Raw genomic sequence first — 17917 nt, forward strand, 5'->3', positions numbered from 1 at the left:
GGAAAAAAACACACAAACCTACAAATGACACACAGCGCACTAATGAGGTCAGCATTCGTACAGCTACAAGTACTTCAGCAGCTAGGCGTGCCCATGTCTAATGGGGCCATTGTAGCCAAGGGTGTGTGAATAACAAAAGACATGGATGTACTGGCAGAGCAAAACAAAACACATTTTTGAATTTGCCCGTTGCAGGCAGACGAGCCAGGATGTTACTGTTATGTGACAACAGGAACAGAGGATGAGTCAGACTCTCTTTGTTCCGTTCGAGCTCTGGGGTGCTGGCGCCCTCCCCACGCAGGCGCCATCTTGTCTCCAGCAGCCCATTCTCTGCACTCAGGCCCGGAGCCCCAGAACAGAACCAGCTCCCAGAGACTGCCGCAAGCTCACGGGCGTGCGCACAAACACGCACACGCGTGCACAGACACACGCATCCACACACAGGCACGCACGCACACGTGCACTGCTCTGGACTGCGGTTTGGTACCGGTGCCACCAGCACTAAGATTCTGGAGGGGCGGAAGGTCAAGAGGCCCACCAGCCCAAGAGCAGCTCTAAGACGCCTCCTGAAGTTACTGTTTCCTTCTCTTGGAATCACTCAAGCTGACAGCAGATCAGTCAAGCAGGTGCTTGTCTTTAGAGACGTTCAGGAGACGTTCGCTTTAGTGTACTCTGGGCACTGGGAGAGAAAGCTAGCAGCACGTCAGCACGTCAGGCTCTTAGATCAGTTTGGTCTCAGGAAGCTCGGAAGAGGAGGGGGGTGCAAAGCCAGAAGAAACAGCAGCCTTCCAGAAACTGACTCCAAGAACCCCCCCCCGGAAGAGGCCCAAGTCTGGCACGGGCAAGTCTCCAAAGAGGGGGTGTCAGTGCTGTGATCTCTGTGCCCATCTCAAGACTGGCCTGTTTCCAGTTCTCAGACACTGCCCAGACACCCCAAACTGCACTCGCCGATGGGCTGAGCACAAGAGTGCTCCAATCTGCCTGAAGTGAAGTCATGCTCTCCGAGTAGCACTGCATGCCAGTTACTCTCCACCTACAGCTCAAGCACCCTGCCCCTCTGCCCCCGCTCTCCAGCTGAACTGGCTGCCCCTCCAGGCCACTCCAGGAGGTGAAGAGTCATTAAGAGCCCCTTCACGGACTCGGATTGCTTTCTTTTATATTCTCTAATGTTGTCTTTTATTAATGACATTTTTTGCTCCTGGAAAGCACCATTTGAATGTTTCTGTCCCCTGAACCCTGAGTATGTAGAGAGTATGTAATTACTTATTTAGCAGACATTCTCCTCTCAGGGGTGAACTCGGCATCACCCGTTGCTGCAGAGTCTCTCGCAGCGGGGCCTCGGGCCTCTCATCTGGGGCTGCGCTGGAGTGCCAGGAGGCCCAGGAGCTCAGCTGGCTAGGTGGGCACACACCAAGTGTGTGACGCAGCTCAGTGACTCTAAGCTTGACACTAACACAGGTGCTGCCTGTGACGTGTTGGAAGACAAGTGGCTGGTGGGTGGGGGAGAATCCTGCCCACACTTACTCACTGTCACTGTCCCTGTTTACTGCCAGCCGCCACCGGGAACCCGAAACAACACAGCAACGAAACCCTACCAGACCCAGTGCACGGCAGTCTGATCCACTCCCAGTTTTACAGTGCTGCCAAGCAGACTCCCTGTGCACAGCAATCTGATCCACCCCAGGTTTTATACAGCGGCCAAGCAGACTCCCAGTGCACAGGAGTCTGATCCGCTCCAGGTTTTACAGTGCTGTCAGTCAGACTCCCAGTGCACAGCAGTCTGATCCACTCCAGGTTTTACAGTGCTGTCAGTCAGACTCCCAGTGCACGGCAGTCTGAAGGCCTCTTTTATAGAAATAACACCAGGAGGTAATATCATATGTAATGTAGTAATGTGGTCTTATTTGGAAAAGGAACACGCAGGTAAATGTGATGACAGGATCAGAAATCCCTGCTCTCCTGCTCCAGCAGTGCCAGGTGTGAGCCCCTGCCCGGACCTGGCCGCAGTGCGAGAGGCGGCCGGACGTCATGGTGCAGTTCCCCCCGCCCCTCCTCCTGTCTCTGTTTCTTCCTGTGTTTGTTGATCATGTGGATATGTATTTATTGGACCCAGGGGAGGGGGGCATATTGTGAAACACTTCCCCTCTCCTGTCGGATCCGAGGGAAAAAAGGTCGCGGCGCTGCCGGCCTCTATCCATCGCCAGCTCACTGGCTCGAGTACGGTGGGGGGGGCACGGACAGGGACCCCAGCTCCAGAGCGGGACGGGGGGAGGGGGTACCCATAAAATGACAAGAAACCAACGGGTGGGGGGGCCTTATCCTTCGCTACAGATGTATCGGATGTATTTATTCACAAGAGAAAAGCTAGGGAACCCGGGACTTTAAAAGGGTGTAAAAGTATTCCACGAGTAAGTGTTGAGCAGAGGACTGCAGTGGCCTCTTGGGTCAAACTATGTGCACGTCCGCGGACGCAGCAACTCCAGAACCAGGTCTCGTCCCGCTGACTCAAAGAAGCCTGGGCTGATGTGGCCCCCCGATCCACCGGTCTCGGTGTGTGCAGCCGTGCAGTTCAGGAAGGGGATGGAACGGGACAGAGCAGGAGGAAGGCAGGCTCGGTTAGACACGCTGTGAGCTGAACTGGAAGACAACTACAGGACAGCGCCCCCTGTATGGTGGTAAAGACAGACACTACCCATAAAAACATCTGGTTCTGTTATCAGTGTGGTTACGGGCAAGAGCTTCACTCTGTCAGCAGACCCACAGCACAGCGCCCCCTGTACAACTGTGGTTTAAGGACACATAACTACGCCAAAAACTAGAGTAGACCCACAGGATATTTCACCCTTTTCTAAAACACAAACTCGTATGCAGAGGACTCTGTCAGCCATATGTCAGCTTAAGCTTTCCTTCTGCCAGATGTACCCCAGATCACAGTTTGGGGAGCCGCAGGTAAGTTAGGAGATTCTGTTGTTATTTGCGAAAGGAAGAGCGAGATTTTGCCCACGACCACGTTTATAAATACTTCACTTTAATATATTTAAGGCACGAACACCTCTGTACTTCAGTCTGGCTGCTGGGTTTGCGAAGAAGAATGTTCCTGGTCACCATGGAAACAATCTCCTTCATCACTAACTTACAGCCGTGAGGAAAGCGAGGAGAAATCGGGAGCTGCAAAGGCACAGCTGGATTCTCAGCCCTGGCAATGGAGCGCAGGGCGGAAGCAAGACCCCTCTGGGCCCAGCTTGGTCAGAACCTGAGCCGAACTGGGCCGCCGCTGGGGCAGGGCTCTAGGAAGAGCGTATGATTTCTCCCTGCTGCTCTAAGGCCGCCTGGACAACTTTACGAGTGTAAGCCTAGCGCTAGCCCGTGCGGATGCCTCAACAAGACATCTACTTATGTAAGTCTCGCACCCGGGACTTCTTGTCGCCCTGTCTCCCTTGCACCCTTGCAGCAGCTCCCTGGCTCAGTCCTCGCCGTGGAGAGGGGCTCTGAGTCAGGCCAACTACTCCCCACATATCTGAAGTTCCAAGCTGTACTGTAGTTACAGTTTAAAAAAACAGCTACACATTCTTTATTTTTAAGTTACGAAAACAACATCTGAGAAAAAAATTGCATTGGTGCGTAAGACCTTTTTTTAAAAAAAAAACCTTGAATGCCCTTGAAAGGAGAAGTCTAGGTCTAGATACAGTTAGTCACACAGAAACACCTATCGATGGCTTGCTTCTCGTATTGCTCTTCACATGTCCGACACATGAATGAAATACTACGACACCCTCTCTGGGCTGGGGCGAATTAAATCAAGAGAACATCCGGGGTGGGAACTAATCAATCCCAGACTTCAGGGACTGTTCGGAAAACAGGGGAATGCGATGGCACACAAGCGACGGCCATAGGGTTTTTCAATTAATTGAATTTCCTCCCATTATCCTGGGAGGCCGGAGCTCGTAAACACCATAAAACTGTCCCAGCGAGGAGAGGCGACGTGGAAAACCTGCAACCTGGTGGTGCGCTATCTGTTTCAAGTCATCCATCCTCCAGCCAAGCGGCTCTGGCTGAGCTGCAGATACGCGCCGCAGCTGCCAGGGGTAACTAATGCTCTGTGACACCAACAATAAAAATAAGAGGCAGATGCCTGGGACGAAGAAAAACAACATGACAAAAAAAAACAGCACTGCGCAGACTAAATCTGTTTTACAGGAAATACCTACAAATCTGATATTTTTTGCGCCGTTGCCTTATAAGGCGGGGGGTCATCTGACCTTGTGATGCCGCGGCTCTGACTCTGAGAGAGGGGTGCGCGGGTACTGGTGGGCAGAGGGGAGCCCAGGGCCTCAGAGCTCAGTCAGTATGTGGACACAAACAAACCCTCCCAGCTTCACCAAAGCAAAGCAAGCCTTACACCACCCACCCCCATTCAACACACAGTGCTACAGCAGGGTGAAGTCATCTTACCAGTGAACACACAGTGCAGTGCAGTGCAGTGCAGCCCAGCAAGATCAGGGTTAACGCACATAACAGTGCAGTAAAGCCCAGTGAGATCAGGGTAAAAGCACAGTACAGTGCAGTACAGTGCAGTACAGCCCAGTGAGATCAGGGTTAACACACAGTACAGTGAAGTACAGCCCAGTGAGATCAGGGTTAACGCACAGTACAGTGCAGTAAAGCCCAGTGAGATCAGGGTAAAAGCACAGTACAGTGCAGTACAGTGCAGTACAGCCCAGTGAGATCAGGGTTAACGCACAGTACAGTGCAGTACAGCCCAGCGAGATCAGGGTAAAAGCACAGTGCAGTGCAGTACAGCCCAGTGAGATCAGGGTAAAAGCACAGTACAGTGCAGTACAGCCCAGTGAGATCAGGGTAAAAGCACAGTACAGTGCAGTACAGCCCAGTGAGATCAGGGTGAAAGCACAGAATGGTGAAGTGTGATGTGCACCATCAGTATCATCATGGTAAAACCGTGGGAGAAATACCGCGTGAATAAACCACACCTCAGCGTTGGTTAGAGTTGTATCACAAGCCACACACACAGCACAGACTGGTCCCACGTGTTCGAACACAGGCAGGTAAACCCATACAGCCCCTGCTGAAACTGCAGGCTGCAGGCGGGGGGGACCCGGGCGAACCAGATACTCACTGCGCCCCTTCATCCTGATCTCCTGGATGATGGCCTCGTAGTCGAGAGGGCTCTTGCTCTCCGCGAAAACGAACTCCTCGGTGGTGATGTTGACCTTGTCCAGCTCGGTGTACAAGCCCTCGATGGCGAAGTAGCAGGGCCGGTCGTCCATCTTCTCGTCGGAGTAGATCAGCATGGCGCGGTTCGTCCACTTGAAGTGCTCCTGGATGTGGCAGGTGCACTCCCCCAGCTTCTTGTGGGTGGGGCCCGTGTTGGTCATCAGCGAGTAGGTGCTCTTTTCGTTGAAGAAGCCGTAGGCCGCCGCCCCCGCCGTCACCATGGGGACGCCCCAGTGCGAGACGAAGCGACCCACGGGGGCCGCCGCGTAGTGGCAGCCGGGGCCCACGAAGGCCCAGGGGTGATGGGCGAACTGCAGGTCCACGGCCATGAGCGGGGCGATGTAGTCGGAGCAGTTGCCCCCGTCGTCCTCGCTGTTCTCCATGAAGTAGCGCACCTGGTAGCCGGGCAGCAGGTGGGGGTCCCTGCTGATGCGCCGCAGGGCCAGGTGGAGGGCGGGCCCCACGCGGGGCCAGGCCCAGGGGTAGGCCGTGTTGTTCCGCGGCAAGATGACCGCCAGGGTCACCTCCCGGGAGGAGCCGCGGGCATCGCTCTTGGCCTCTCGGTGGCAGGCCGACTTGGACTGGACCGCGTCCGACCGGCAGCCGAGCAGCAGCAGCACCAGCAGGGGCGGGAGCAGGAGCCGACCCCCGGTCCGCCAGCCGCCGCAGGCCCTCATCGCCGGCTGGCTCGGGTGACCCCCTAAGTCAATCGCTGGAAGTCGCCAGTCAAGCGATAAGCCCAGGTAGGAGAGGAAGCAGCCCAGGCCACAGTTTCAGTCTCACCCCGGGATGCTGCTCCTGTGGCGGTTCTCGCTGTCTTTTCCTTCAGTTACGGGCTCTTGGCTTTTCCAGCTGACCCATCTGCCCTGTGGACGTGCTTCGCTCGCGGCGCGGGCCTGGCGCAGGTCAGGCCTGCTGGTCGGCCGGTGAACGACCCGGGGTTCTGCGCGCCGCAGTGACCGCCGGCCTCGACCTCTCCCCGCTCCAAGGTTTCCGGCGGCTCTCCGAGCGAAGCAGCAGAATCCGGAGCGCCGGGCTGGGCCGAGACGTCACGCCAAGCCTTGGAGTGCCTCAGGCAGCCAGCGGACACAACCGCCAAGGGGCAATCTGGAGCCGCATCTGTGCAGAAAGTTTTCTCACCGGCCACTTCTGTTTTCGTTTCTGCGCGGAGGGCCCTCCCTCCCCGCTATCTACAGCTGTCAAGTGGACTATCAATCTTTCTGTGCGCTGGAGAGAATTGCAACAAATTAAACTGGGCTGCTTAAAACAAACACCCCCTACCGCCACCCCCCCCCAAAAAAAAGCAGGTTTTACTGCTTGTGTGACCAAAAGATTCCAGAGAGATGGAACAGAAGCAGATTCTTTAAAAGCGAAATTCAACCTTCAGGAATGCAGCTCCTGCTCTAACAAATAAACACAAACAGAAGATGCAAGCGCACAATATATAAAACCTGCATGAGTACACGTATAGTGGAAGACAATTAAAAAATGGCTCTCAGAACTGGCCTCATTCCCCGTGAGTCACTGGAAATGCAGAGAAACTGGTGCTGCCTTCTCAGGAGTTCAAATCGCAGATCTTATTCTCTCACTCTCCTGTAAGGCTGAAACAGTAACCCTCTACGCTGAACACTCGGATGCTGCCATGCTCGTCCACTTCACTGAGATTTCACAACCTGAATGGCTCACACACAACACATCATTTCTCTGGAAATTCTTCAAAGACAAAAAAAAGTCTCGCCGAATTAATAATCGCATTGATTTTTTTTCCCCTTAGTGATCTCAAACTCACCTCTCGCAGCTCTGTGATGGCAAAAGTCAATTACCTCAAATAGGCGAGTTACCGCTCCCCGTGTCTGATCCTTGTGTCAGTATAAATCCAGGGATTTGTAGATAACATCTCGCAGTTGTTCCCGGCTTGGCAAACGGCTGGAAAGCGTTGAGATAAGAATTAAAAATTGGCTGCAGAGCTCCGCTGACTGAGAGTGGCGGAGCTACACGCTGATCCAAGGCATTATTTGCACAGAAGCAGCACTCAAATGTAAACTGTCTCCAGGCAGGTTGGCCAGCTGCGGGGGAAAAGTCTGGATGCCACAGTGCTCGAGAGATCCAGGGTTCGAAGAAAAGTTTCAACAGAAATTCCAGTGCATTTCTTTCGGGTCTTTGAGATATTCAGCTGATCCAGTTATGCGTGCTGCAGACCTTCAAGGGAAAGTGAGCAGTTAGAGGGCACACACAACCTAGGACTTTATATATACATAGACAGATAAACTCAGCCAAAAGCATCTGATCCGATTTCTCAGGCGCAGGAGTCGCAAGCAAATCCTCTGGTTACTGCACAAGAAAGCCGCTTTCGAGACGCCAGCCCTGGACTCGGGGAAAACAAAATAAAGGAAACACGAAACAGCCAAACCGATAAGTCAGCAGTACGCCGGGTCAGGACCGCCTGATCCAAACGAGAAACAGAGGCGACTCAGGTTTCACGTCCCTGCGCAATCCTGACGGCTTCAGCCATCGCAGTGCGGAGAGGGAGAGAGAGCAGGATTCGCACCAAAAGTCCCCCCCAACTCCGAAAAAACAACAACTAGAAAGTGTACAGAAGTTTAAAAGAAAACGAGCAAATATGCAGTCTCAGGAAGTGTGCCGGCAGAGCTGCGCTCTGCAGGCAGGGCAGCGAGTGAGAGCAGAGAGACGCACTTCGGGGGTTTTCTGCGCTCACCTCAGAGCCGGGGGCTGCTTCAGGCAGAAGGCAGGCTTTCCAATTCCCTGCCTCTCAGGCAGCTGCTTTTCCATGACAGCAGCGGGAGAGAGCGAGAGAGAGAACAGAGCGAGGGAGAAGCAGGAGGTGTTTTAAGGCTTCCAGTCTCTCTCTCTCCACTCCCCGTTCTCTGTCACTCAGAGGGCTGACGGCGGCGGGGCCGGTCTTGCGCCAGCGGGCCTGAGGGTGGCGGGCCGGGCTCAGCGGTACCGGCGCTGCTTGCACGTGGCGCGGCGCTGGGGTCTGGCAGCGGGGCCTCTTGGTACGGGCCCTGCGGCGCTGTGTGGTGGCTGGGCAGCGAATGGACTCCTGGCACCGAGTGAGAGGAATGTGGTTACTTGTCATCTGTGTGTGTGGCGGGTTGGGGGCTTCAGCCCTGCCGCCCCAGTGCCCCGTGCGTACGGTTCTGAGCGGCGGCAGGCGTTGGCTCTGCAGTCTCCGCGCAGCCAGGATGGGCTGAACGACAGGAGAGAGGCCAGGCCTGTGGCTTAATCTGTGTGCAGTGGCGCTTGCCGGGCACCGGCGTGGAGCAGTAAGGTGAGTGATGGCCGTCGTGCCGCGTGCGGGGTGTAGGGGCTGAGCAGGGCACGGTGTGTTGAAGTTTACAACAAGGTGTGAAGAGTGCGCTCTGTGTGGGCCGAGCAGTGTGAGCAGTGAGACGTGTGTAAGGGCTCAGCAGGCAGTATCTCTCCCTTACTAGTCCCTCTTCCTTCCTGTAAAGACGTGCTGTCGCCAGCTAGCGTCTTGCTCTCCGCTCCTCCGGGCTGCTCCTCCTCAGCTCCTCTCCTCGCAGGCTGCTCGTGTGCGGCGTGTTATTGTGTTCCTCCACTTCCTCCCCTCCCCGCCTCGCCAGGCTCCGGCTTGCAAAGCCCCTTCCTGCCGGCTCCCCGCTTTTCTCCTCCTTCCTGCTCTGCTCCCTTCTGTCTCTCCCTATCCCTGCCCCGAGCCGGACGCAGACCAGACCCGGGCCGGGATCCAGGGAAGGGTCCCGGTGAGCAGACACCTCCAGCGAACTGACTCTGAACTGAGGACGGGTCCCTCCGGAGACTGAAATGAATCTGCTGCCACGTCCATTTCCCTACCTCCTCTCCCCCCCCCCCCCAACAACCCCAAACTACTCCCCCACCCCTGTCGCCGCCAGATTTCAAAACTGCCGTGCGCTGCAGGATCGTGTTTCCACAACAGGATGCAACACAATAATCTGCCTCTCTCGCTCCTTTCCCCTTTAAGTGATCCGCGCGTTCCTGGCCGCAGGAAAGATGTTATCCCTTACCCTCTCCTCATCACCTCTCCCCTGGTTCCCTCCAGGTGCGGCGCGGACTCGCGGGATGAGACAATCCTCTACTCTTTACCGGTGGCGACCTCCTGGTGCGGCCAGGACCCGAGCGCGGGTCTTCCTCTGAGCCTGCCACATTCAAGTAATGGATCTGCTGATGGGACTAATGAGTCTAATCGAAAACCCCCTCTCTCCTTCCCTGCCTGCACGGCGCTCCCCTCTCTGCCGTCTGCGATTCCCGGCGCCGGCTCTCCCTTTCCCATGTGTCAGGCGAGACCTTCCAGCCGGAGGGAGCGCGGCCGGCGGCGGGGCTGCGGGGAGAGGGAGGAGAGAGCAGGTCCCTCGCCCGCGCTGGCTGCCTCTCGCTGTCGCTCGCCAGGCAGAGATCGCTAAGCAATTACTTCCCCACCGCCTGCCCTCACCTACTCCTGCTCCAGCACAGAGGATGCGGCTGCACTGATAACACTTCACCGCTGTTGACGCGTGTAGGAGTTAGAAAGCCATCGGCTCATTTTCTCTCTGTGCTTCTGAGCCCCCCTCCTCCTTTCCCCTCCCTCCCTGTTGGTATCGGTTAGGCAGGAAAAAAAAGGGCAAATGCTGGATTCCTCCCGTGGCTCTCTCCGTGCTGAATGACTCCTGACAGACACAATCCAGCTCCTCGCTGACAAACTCTCCTGCCTTAACCCTGCGAGCGCCGGGCCGCTGCTGCTCCCGTCGATTCTGGATCGGCAGCAGCTAGTGGCTGCGGGAGAAGAGAAACAACGGTTAAGGAGAGCAAAGGCTCGGGCTTCTGCTCCTGCTCGGCACTGCCTTTGGAACAGCTGGAACGGCTCCTAATTGCAATAGTAATGGATCAATGAGGGAAGGGTTTGCAGTGTACTGCACTGGGGGTTTTAAGTTACAGACCTACTGCATGTTTGTTTCCTCTGATTCACACATGAATGATTCAGAGATAGTTTCTGTGCGGCTGCCTCTTTCGAAGAGGCGTGAAAGAGCGAAGGGCAGGGGGCTGGGTTGAAGTGCTCTACCCGGACCAGCCCTGCAGGTTCCATTCTTAATTTCACACAGATCTGCGCTCGCCGAGGTCCCGACTTCACAAGCAGCAAGATCTCCATCTGCAAGTAATAATAATAATAATAATTGCTTACACTTATATAGCGCTTTTCTGGACACTCCACTCAAAGCGCTTTACAGGTAATGGGGACTCCCCTCCACCACCACCAATGTGCAGCATCCACCTGGATGATGCGACGGCAGCCATAGTGCGCCAGAACGCTCACCACACATCAGCTATCAGTGGGGAGGAGAGCAGAGTAATGTAGCCAATTCATAGAGGGGGATTATTAGGAGGCCATGATTGGTAAAGGCCAGGGGGGAAATTTGGCCAGGACACCGGGGTTACACCCCTACTCTTTTCGAGAAGCGCCCTGGGATTTTTAATGACCACAGAGAGTCAGGACCTCGGTTTTACGTCTCATCCGAAGGACGGCGCCTGTTTACAGTATAGTGTCCCCGTCACTATACTGGGGCATTAGGACCCACATGGACCACAGGGTGAGCGCCCCCTGCTGGCCCCACTAACACCTCTTCCAGCAGCAACCTTAGTTTTTCCCAGGAGGTCTCCCATCCAGGTACTGACCAGGCTCACACCTGCTTAGCTTCAGTGGGTTGCCAGTTGTGAGTTGCAGGGTGATATGGCTGCTGACTCAAGTGCAATACAGATGGGGATGTCCTTGGCAGATCCACTCTGCTGGGGACGGTCAGGAAGATGAAGAGCTGGGCGTGGAGAATCCACCAGGAAGAGCCTGTGGCTTTGGGAACGGAGGCTTACGCGTGTCTGTAACAGAACCGTGCCCTTTCTCCAACGGGCTTCAGTGCGTCTGCACTGAACAGTGTGCGATTCTCAGAGAAAACAATTCTGCGTGGTTTTATGAGCAAATGTAAATACTTAAAGGTATACGTCCAGCAAGAAACAACACAGGTGAGCAGCAGGGCCTGCTGCCATGTCGCCCAGGACACACCCATGTGAAGCAGTCTACAGCGCCAACGGCCACACGAGACACTGCCTTTTTGCCACAGGACTGTGGTACGCACGCTGTTGTAGGGACACTTCGTGCATGTAGACCTATATCATAGACTTTACCACTTCGCTTTACTATAGTTTTTTTTGCGGGGGGCTGGGGGGGGATGTAGAGCACGTATCCCATTTAAAAATCTTTTGGTATTCAATGTGTATGCATATATATAGAGAGCAGAATCAGGACCACAAGACCCGCCAACTCTGTACCTTTGGAACTGAATGGACACATACAGTATATGAAATAAAATACATTCCTGAGAAATCAGTCAATATGGAGTTTAGAAATGGGGTGGAACAGTGGCCAGCATTGCTGCCTCGCAGCACTGGAGCCCTGGGTTTAATTCCTGGGCTGCTGTCTGTGTGGAGCTTGCATGTTCTCCCTGTGTTTGAGCGGGTTTCCTCCGGGTGCTCCAGTTTTTCTCCCACCAGATGGTAGGCTGGTAGTGCAACTGCCTTCTGGGAAAACTGGCCCTGGTGTGAGTGTGTGCCTCTCTGCGTCTGTGTCCGTGCCTGTGGGACGCACTGGCGTCCCCGTGAGGCTGTACCCTGCCTTACAGAGCAGGCTCCGGCACCCCCCGACCCTGAACTGGAAGAGGCTGTTTGAAAATGGATGGATGGGAAAAAACAGGACGGACACTACAGCTGGCACATGTAGAAAAGGATGGAAATGCGCCGATAGCTTGCACCTGTGTCTGCCCTTAGCCTGTGAGCCTCCACAAGGCTGTGGACCTGACGCGGGCACTCTGGGTGGCCCTGAAAGGCACGGAGGAACGCCAGCCACCCTGAGCTGCTGCTGCCGCGGCCCGCCTGTGCATCAGCGATCAATTAAGACATCTGAACGTGCCTCACCTCGCGCTGCGTCACCACCGGCCCCCGGTACGCACCTGCCGTAACCCAGTAATTATCCAGGCGACGCTAAATGCCACCTCGAAGCGCCACTCTGAATAATTATACAGCCTGAGCCTGGGGAGCCTGTCCCTGAGGGGGAGGGAGATGCAGAGACATTCAAAACGGAAGATTGAAGGGACTACAATTTCGGTCAGCGGAGGTCCAGTTCTCTCTGGCACCAGACAGCAGAATTGCTCGTCAAAAAAGCAAAACAATAATTCGTAGACATTCAATTGAATTTTTTTTTCCACTCTGAGAAAACGGCAGCTGTTAGCGTGGCTTATTTTTAAGCCTTTTGGGGGATTTTTCCAGAGCTGGTACCAGATCCCTAAGACCCTTTCCTCCCAGTCAATGAGCCATGAACAGAAGCCCCTGCGTCACGAGGTCTCCTCCCTCCCGGCCGAGGTGATGCCAGGGGACACAGAAAGGCCTACTGTGGGAGAGGGGTAGTCGCCATTGTGTGGCGCATATGGCAGCCTCTGAGAGGAAACCTGTGTGCAAAGATGCATGCACTTCGCCCAGGGACGGGGGCACGCTGAGAGAGCCGCAGAGAGGGCTCTGCTGGCGCGCCAGGGCAGGGAGCTGGGGGCCAGTTGCTAGGCTTCTCTGTGCGAGAGGGGAAGGCATGTTTTTCAGGTCCCGGCCCACCTGACGAGTCCCCTGATTTATAAGGGCATCAGCGTCAGCGCTGGCGTTCGGGGGAAGCCCAGCCCTCTGAACAGCCGGCTCGCTCTGGCCCACTGGGAAGATTAGAAACTCTGGAGTTCAGGACCACCGTGGCTCAGGCTGTAGCGTCCCCTCTGGAGGGCCGTCAGCTTGTCCTGTGTGTGTGTGCTGTGAGTTGGGCCTTCAGCACTTCATCGATCTGCTTCCTTTCAATCCCTGAAGGGGCTTTGGGCATGTATTCCCTATGCTCCCTAAATCTCTTAATTGCCCTAATTATTTGTTTAATGAGGCCCTTTAGGATCCTTTGAGGACGTAATCAGACACTAATTCAAAGGCAGAGAGCACAGTGAACCAACTGAATCATGGGCAAGCAGGCTGTTTCCTGACATGCCGAGGATTACAGTGCACAGCGTTCACATCAGGAACTCCAGGGAATGGGGTTACTGAAGCAACCCTCTGGGGTGAGGAACTGGACCACATCTCCTCAGCTCAGAAATGAATACGGAGCACTGTTGTATTAAACAATCCCACCTTCCAACATCTAGGAATTGTTAGACCAAACACGTCTGCACCCTGTGGTTGTACTATCATATACTATAGACTCTACACAGCCCACAGGCCCAGAGTACAGCTATGAGTGTGTCCCTCCACATGAGCATCAGTCTATATCAGACTCCACACAGCCCACAGGCCCAGAGTACAGCCATGTTTGTTTCTGCTCCATCTCATCACCAGTAGTTTACAGCCCAAATCCATTCAATGGAAGCTCTAAACTGAGGTCTAAAATGACAAACGAGCCTATTTCACCCAGCTGTTCTAAATCAGAACTATTACCCACGTCAGTTATAGAAAGATGCGAGTCTCACGGAGACATTTCATCTCACACACCCCTCCCCCAGCACCTGTGCAGCTGCCCCAGGCTCACGCCCCTCTCTGAACAGGGGTCCCAGCCTCCTCGTCCTGTGGCCAGGGGCTGCCCCTGAACCAAGCAGGCTGAGTCGTAACTCGTTATCCTTTAACGAGGTCGGCATTCAGACAGCCTTTACTCCTTGGGATTGAGGACTGGCCCAGCCCGGAAAACAGCAAACGGGATCGGGGCCGCTGCCGCTGCCTCCCTTCGCATCCCTGCGGTCTTCCTCCGCTAGAATCCATCCATCCCCCTTTTCAGCTGCTGTATCCAGCGCAGGGCCGCGGAGGGGCCGGAGTCTATCCCGCAAGGCAGGGTAATACCCTGGACGGGACGCCAGTCCATTACAGGACACACACTCTCACACCAGGCCCAGTTTCCCCGGAAGGGAGTTAATAATAATAATAATTAATTATTATTATTATTATAATTGCTTACACTTATATAGCGCTTTTCTGGACACTCCACTCAAAGTGCTTTACAGGTAATGGGGATCCCCTCCACTACCAATGTGCAGCCCCACCTGGATGATGCGACGGCAGCCATAGTGCGCCAGAACACTCACCACACATCAGCGATCACTGGGGAGGAGAGCAGAGTAATGAAGCCAATTCATAGACGGGGATTGTTAGGAGGCCATGATTGATAAAGGCCGATGGGGAAATTTGGCCAGCATGCCTTTTGCCAAAGTATCACCCGGGAGAACATGCAGACTCCACACAGACAGGCCTGGAACTGAACCCAGGGCCCCAGCCCTGTGAGGCAGCAATGCTCACTGTGCCGCCCTTTCGCCGGAAGGGTTTAGGAAAACCAATTGGCTAAATGCGAGCTCTGGGAAAAAGGGGGGTGTGCAGGCCAGCTCACAGGCACCAGAGCCAGAACCGACTGTCTTTCTCATTCTGCGCCAATCTGAAACACACAGGACCCACTGCGCCGGCTTTTAGAAAGGACAAGGAATAAGGCTGGAATTATACTAGAGGAAAAATCTGGTCTCATTCATTACTATTATTATTATTATTATTATTATTATTATTATTATTAAAATAAAGATTACTCGGAAATTAACTAGTTTACCTAGGGTTCAAAAGAGAGAGATGAATTTGTCCCCAGGGCAAGACAGGTCGTTGAAAGTCACCCTGGACGTGGCGGCTCGTTCGGTTAATGATGTGTCCTCCCTTCAGAGATTTATCTCCCAGCCGAGAGGGACAGGGCCGCGCTAATCGACCCCCATAAATTAGCCGCTGTCTCGGCCAGCAGAGCCCGACCGGGCGGCCCCGCCCCCTCTCGGAGCCCAGGAACACCGCGCTCCGGAAGTCCTGGCTTTCTGCAGCCCAGCGTTTCCTGATCATTAGCCTTATCACCGGCTCTTTTTCAAGAGCGAATCCGCTGTGCCCTGCTCTTGTGACAGGTGAGCCAGTCTCTTCCCTCAGGAGCTGGCCGGTTGCGGTGCGGTCACCCCTGAAGGACTAACACCAGCTCCCGCCCGACCGGGGCAGGGCTCGGAGGGTCTCTCTAATTGTGCCAATCCAGCCCCCGTTTCCACTCGCTCCGATTGATCAAGGACAACCACCCTTTCAACAACATCTGTAAAGTAGCAGAGATTGCGTGACTCTGCATGACTTGTTAAGAGTGAGAACTTATTGTAAGGTGTTTATTGTGAAATAAAGTTTATTTCACAATAGAAAAAAAAACACACCAGCCACCTGCGGCGGCTCGACCCAGCTGGGGCTGCGACCCCTCCGTCGTGCGCTTCGGGATGGGTTGGGGCTCACACGCTGGGCGCAGGGACGGTGTCTTTAGCGCCAGTATATACATTCTACCGACGAGTCATCTAGGAGCGATCGAGGCGAGGACGCAAGCAGCCCCACGCTAACCACCCCACCAACCCACGCTGCCCGCGGGGCTCTCGGTGACCCGGGAGGCGGGTGATTGGAGAGATCTCTCCCCTCTGGAAGAGACCGCAGCTTGAATAATTGATGGCGGCGCTATTAATACGCTTTTCTGACTGGGATCAAATAAGACACTGAGAAGCTTCAATAATTAAACACGCCGTGTACAGAAATAGGACAGTCCACACGTCAGCTGTGTATTTCAATATTATTTTAGCGCACTTGCGGGGAGGGGAGGGGTGTTGTTAAGGATGAGGGCGCCGCCTGGCGGCCAGTTTAGGCTTGGAAGGGCTTGAGCTGCAGCCATCGATTACGATGCTCTGATATTTCTGATTATTTCTAAACTAAACAGAAACTGAACCACTCTGTCCAAAATGACATTTTTACCAGGCCTCATCTAGGAGTGGACGAAAGTGGGTCATCGAGTCACACGTAGCAGGCTAACGGTCTACATTTTTTAAATGTCTGAAATACCACCAAGTCAATTTATTTTTAAACGTATTTTTCCCATGACCGTTAAACAAAAACCTTAATAAACCGAGGAATTCAAGTAAAACACTCAACTACAATAACGTAGTTTCTAAAGACCCAGGCCAGTTTCACTGGTGATGGCTGAGTAATTAAGAGATCGGTTATAAAGCAACTCTGAGAGACAATCCCCGGAGGACCAGACCTCCCTGAATTTAAAACGGCATTTAATTGTTCAATAATATCTCACAGGCGCTCCCATTTTAGACTAAATCGTTATGAACTAGGGGCACGTAGCGTTGCTTTTTTTACAGCGATTTTCCCTTGAGATGTTAAGTGTAGCATCTGCGCGAACGAAAATGTTTATAACCATCGGAAAAAAAGTAAAAACACCACATTTCCTTAATACTTTTAAAAGCGGAACGAAGTCGCAGTCGATAGAGAAGAACACCAGAAGAATATTGGCCGAAATTAATCCACATCGATTTTCCTGGCCTACCACGTTCTCCTTTTTTTAACGAACATATCGCTTGAAAACATACCTTTCAGCGAAGTTTTCCTTCTTCCATACAAATGTCGATATCCTCTGATAAAATCATCCTCTGAGGAAATCACATATTTGGGGAAAACTCTCAAAATCGGTAAATTAGACGACAGAGCGTCAATCCGCCCTAACGTAAAAAAAGACCGGGAACGACGGCGGCAGTGCGCTCGCGCCAAACTGTCGAAGTCTCGGCAAAATTACGACCGCGAAATTAATACAATATTTTACAAAATGGTTTGACTTCATCAGATAGCCGTCTAACTTGAGATCTTCCAGTTTTTTAGGCTGTTTCAAAAGTAGCCTGTTGTAACTTTTCAACTAGTCCGGTTTCCCACAGTATTATATCGAACACTTGCACAAGTCTTTAACCTATAAGCACCTGTTGTACGTCATACGATTTCACCTAGTTGCCGATAAAATTAAGGTCAAAGGGTCGGTTGTGCTATTATCCTAATTATCCTTCATGTTTTGTTAGTGGAAAGCGTTAAATTGTCAAAAATGACAAATCTAAAACTTTCAGGAACAAAAGTTTTATCTGAGCAGTATTTTTTCAATTTCCTGTCGTAAAAAAACACAATAACTACAACGTTACAAAACTATTCCGTTTTGTCAGGACTGTTTTTTTTTTTTAAACAAAAGTAAAACAAAAACTCCTGAAACTGGAGACCACATTATATCTGGCGGGTGGTTGTTTTCTTCCTAAACCTAGCCACTTGTCTGCAGTTAATTTACAATTTATTACAGCTCCCCCGGCGACCGGTTTTCTGTAATTCAAATTGTCTGCTCAGTAAACAGTCTGGAGTTATTACTGGCACAAGAGGATACTCTCGCTTCCTTTCTGGGTAATGCAATTAAATCTGAACAGACTGAACTTAAAACAAAAGGCGCAAGTTTGTAATCCTCGTTTACGGTTTCCAGATGCACTTAATTACGTTAACCATTAACCAATCGCTAACCTCCACCCAAAACTGAATCATATCCGTTATACTGATAGAGCAAAGCACATTAAACATTCGTAAACCCTTAAACATTTAAGTATTGAAAAATAACAGAAACCAGTTGGGCAAATCACATTTTTGGCTCCTATGCTTTGTAGTTTTAAAAAGGCACAGGGACACCCTGTACTGATAAATCATAAAAGCATACAAAATATATAAATATGGTATTGCTTCTAGGCAGCTGCAGCTGGTAGTATAAGCTGGAGTGGATCAG

The 17917-nt window shown here is 53.0% G+C and overlaps 1 protein-coding gene and 1 long non-coding RNA gene across 6 annotated transcripts in view; one reads left to right on the top strand and one right to left on the bottom strand.

Moving 5' to 3' along the window:
- The window catches only part of npr1b (natriuretic peptide receptor 1b), a 52613-nt gene extending 43260 nt beyond the window's left edge, over positions 1–9353 (bottom strand). Inside the window, exons 1-3 of one of the 5 annotated variants that reach the window (XM_069185421.1) lie at positions 9261–9353; positions 7022–7158; positions 5135–6459 (exon numbers count right to left, since the gene is read on the bottom strand). In XM_069185421.1, the coding sequence (XP_069041522.1) occupies positions 5135–5909 (775 nt within the window). In that variant the 5' untranslated portion in view covers positions 5910–6459; positions 7022–7158; positions 9261–9353. Of the gene's footprint in view, positions 1–5134; positions 6460–7021; positions 8100–9260 lie in introns of those variants that run through there. The other 4 variants (XM_069185420.1, XM_069185418.1, XM_069185417.1 and 1 more) reach the window with 4 other exon arrangements.
- Positions 8442–11608, top strand: LOC107075405 (uncharacterized). Its single transcript, XR_001476940.2, has 2 exons — positions 8442–8524; positions 9296–11608. It is a non-coding gene; the product is annotated as an uncharacterized lncRNA (long non-coding RNA).
- Positions 11609–17917: the final 6309 nt, after the last annotated feature.

This window comes from Lepisosteus oculatus, chromosome 27 (genome assembly GCF_040954835.1).
Source record: "Lepisosteus oculatus isolate fLepOcu1 chromosome 27, fLepOcu1.hap2, whole genome shotgun sequence".
Taxonomy (NCBI): domain Eukaryota; kingdom Metazoa; phylum Chordata; class Actinopteri; order Semionotiformes; family Lepisosteidae; genus Lepisosteus; species Lepisosteus oculatus.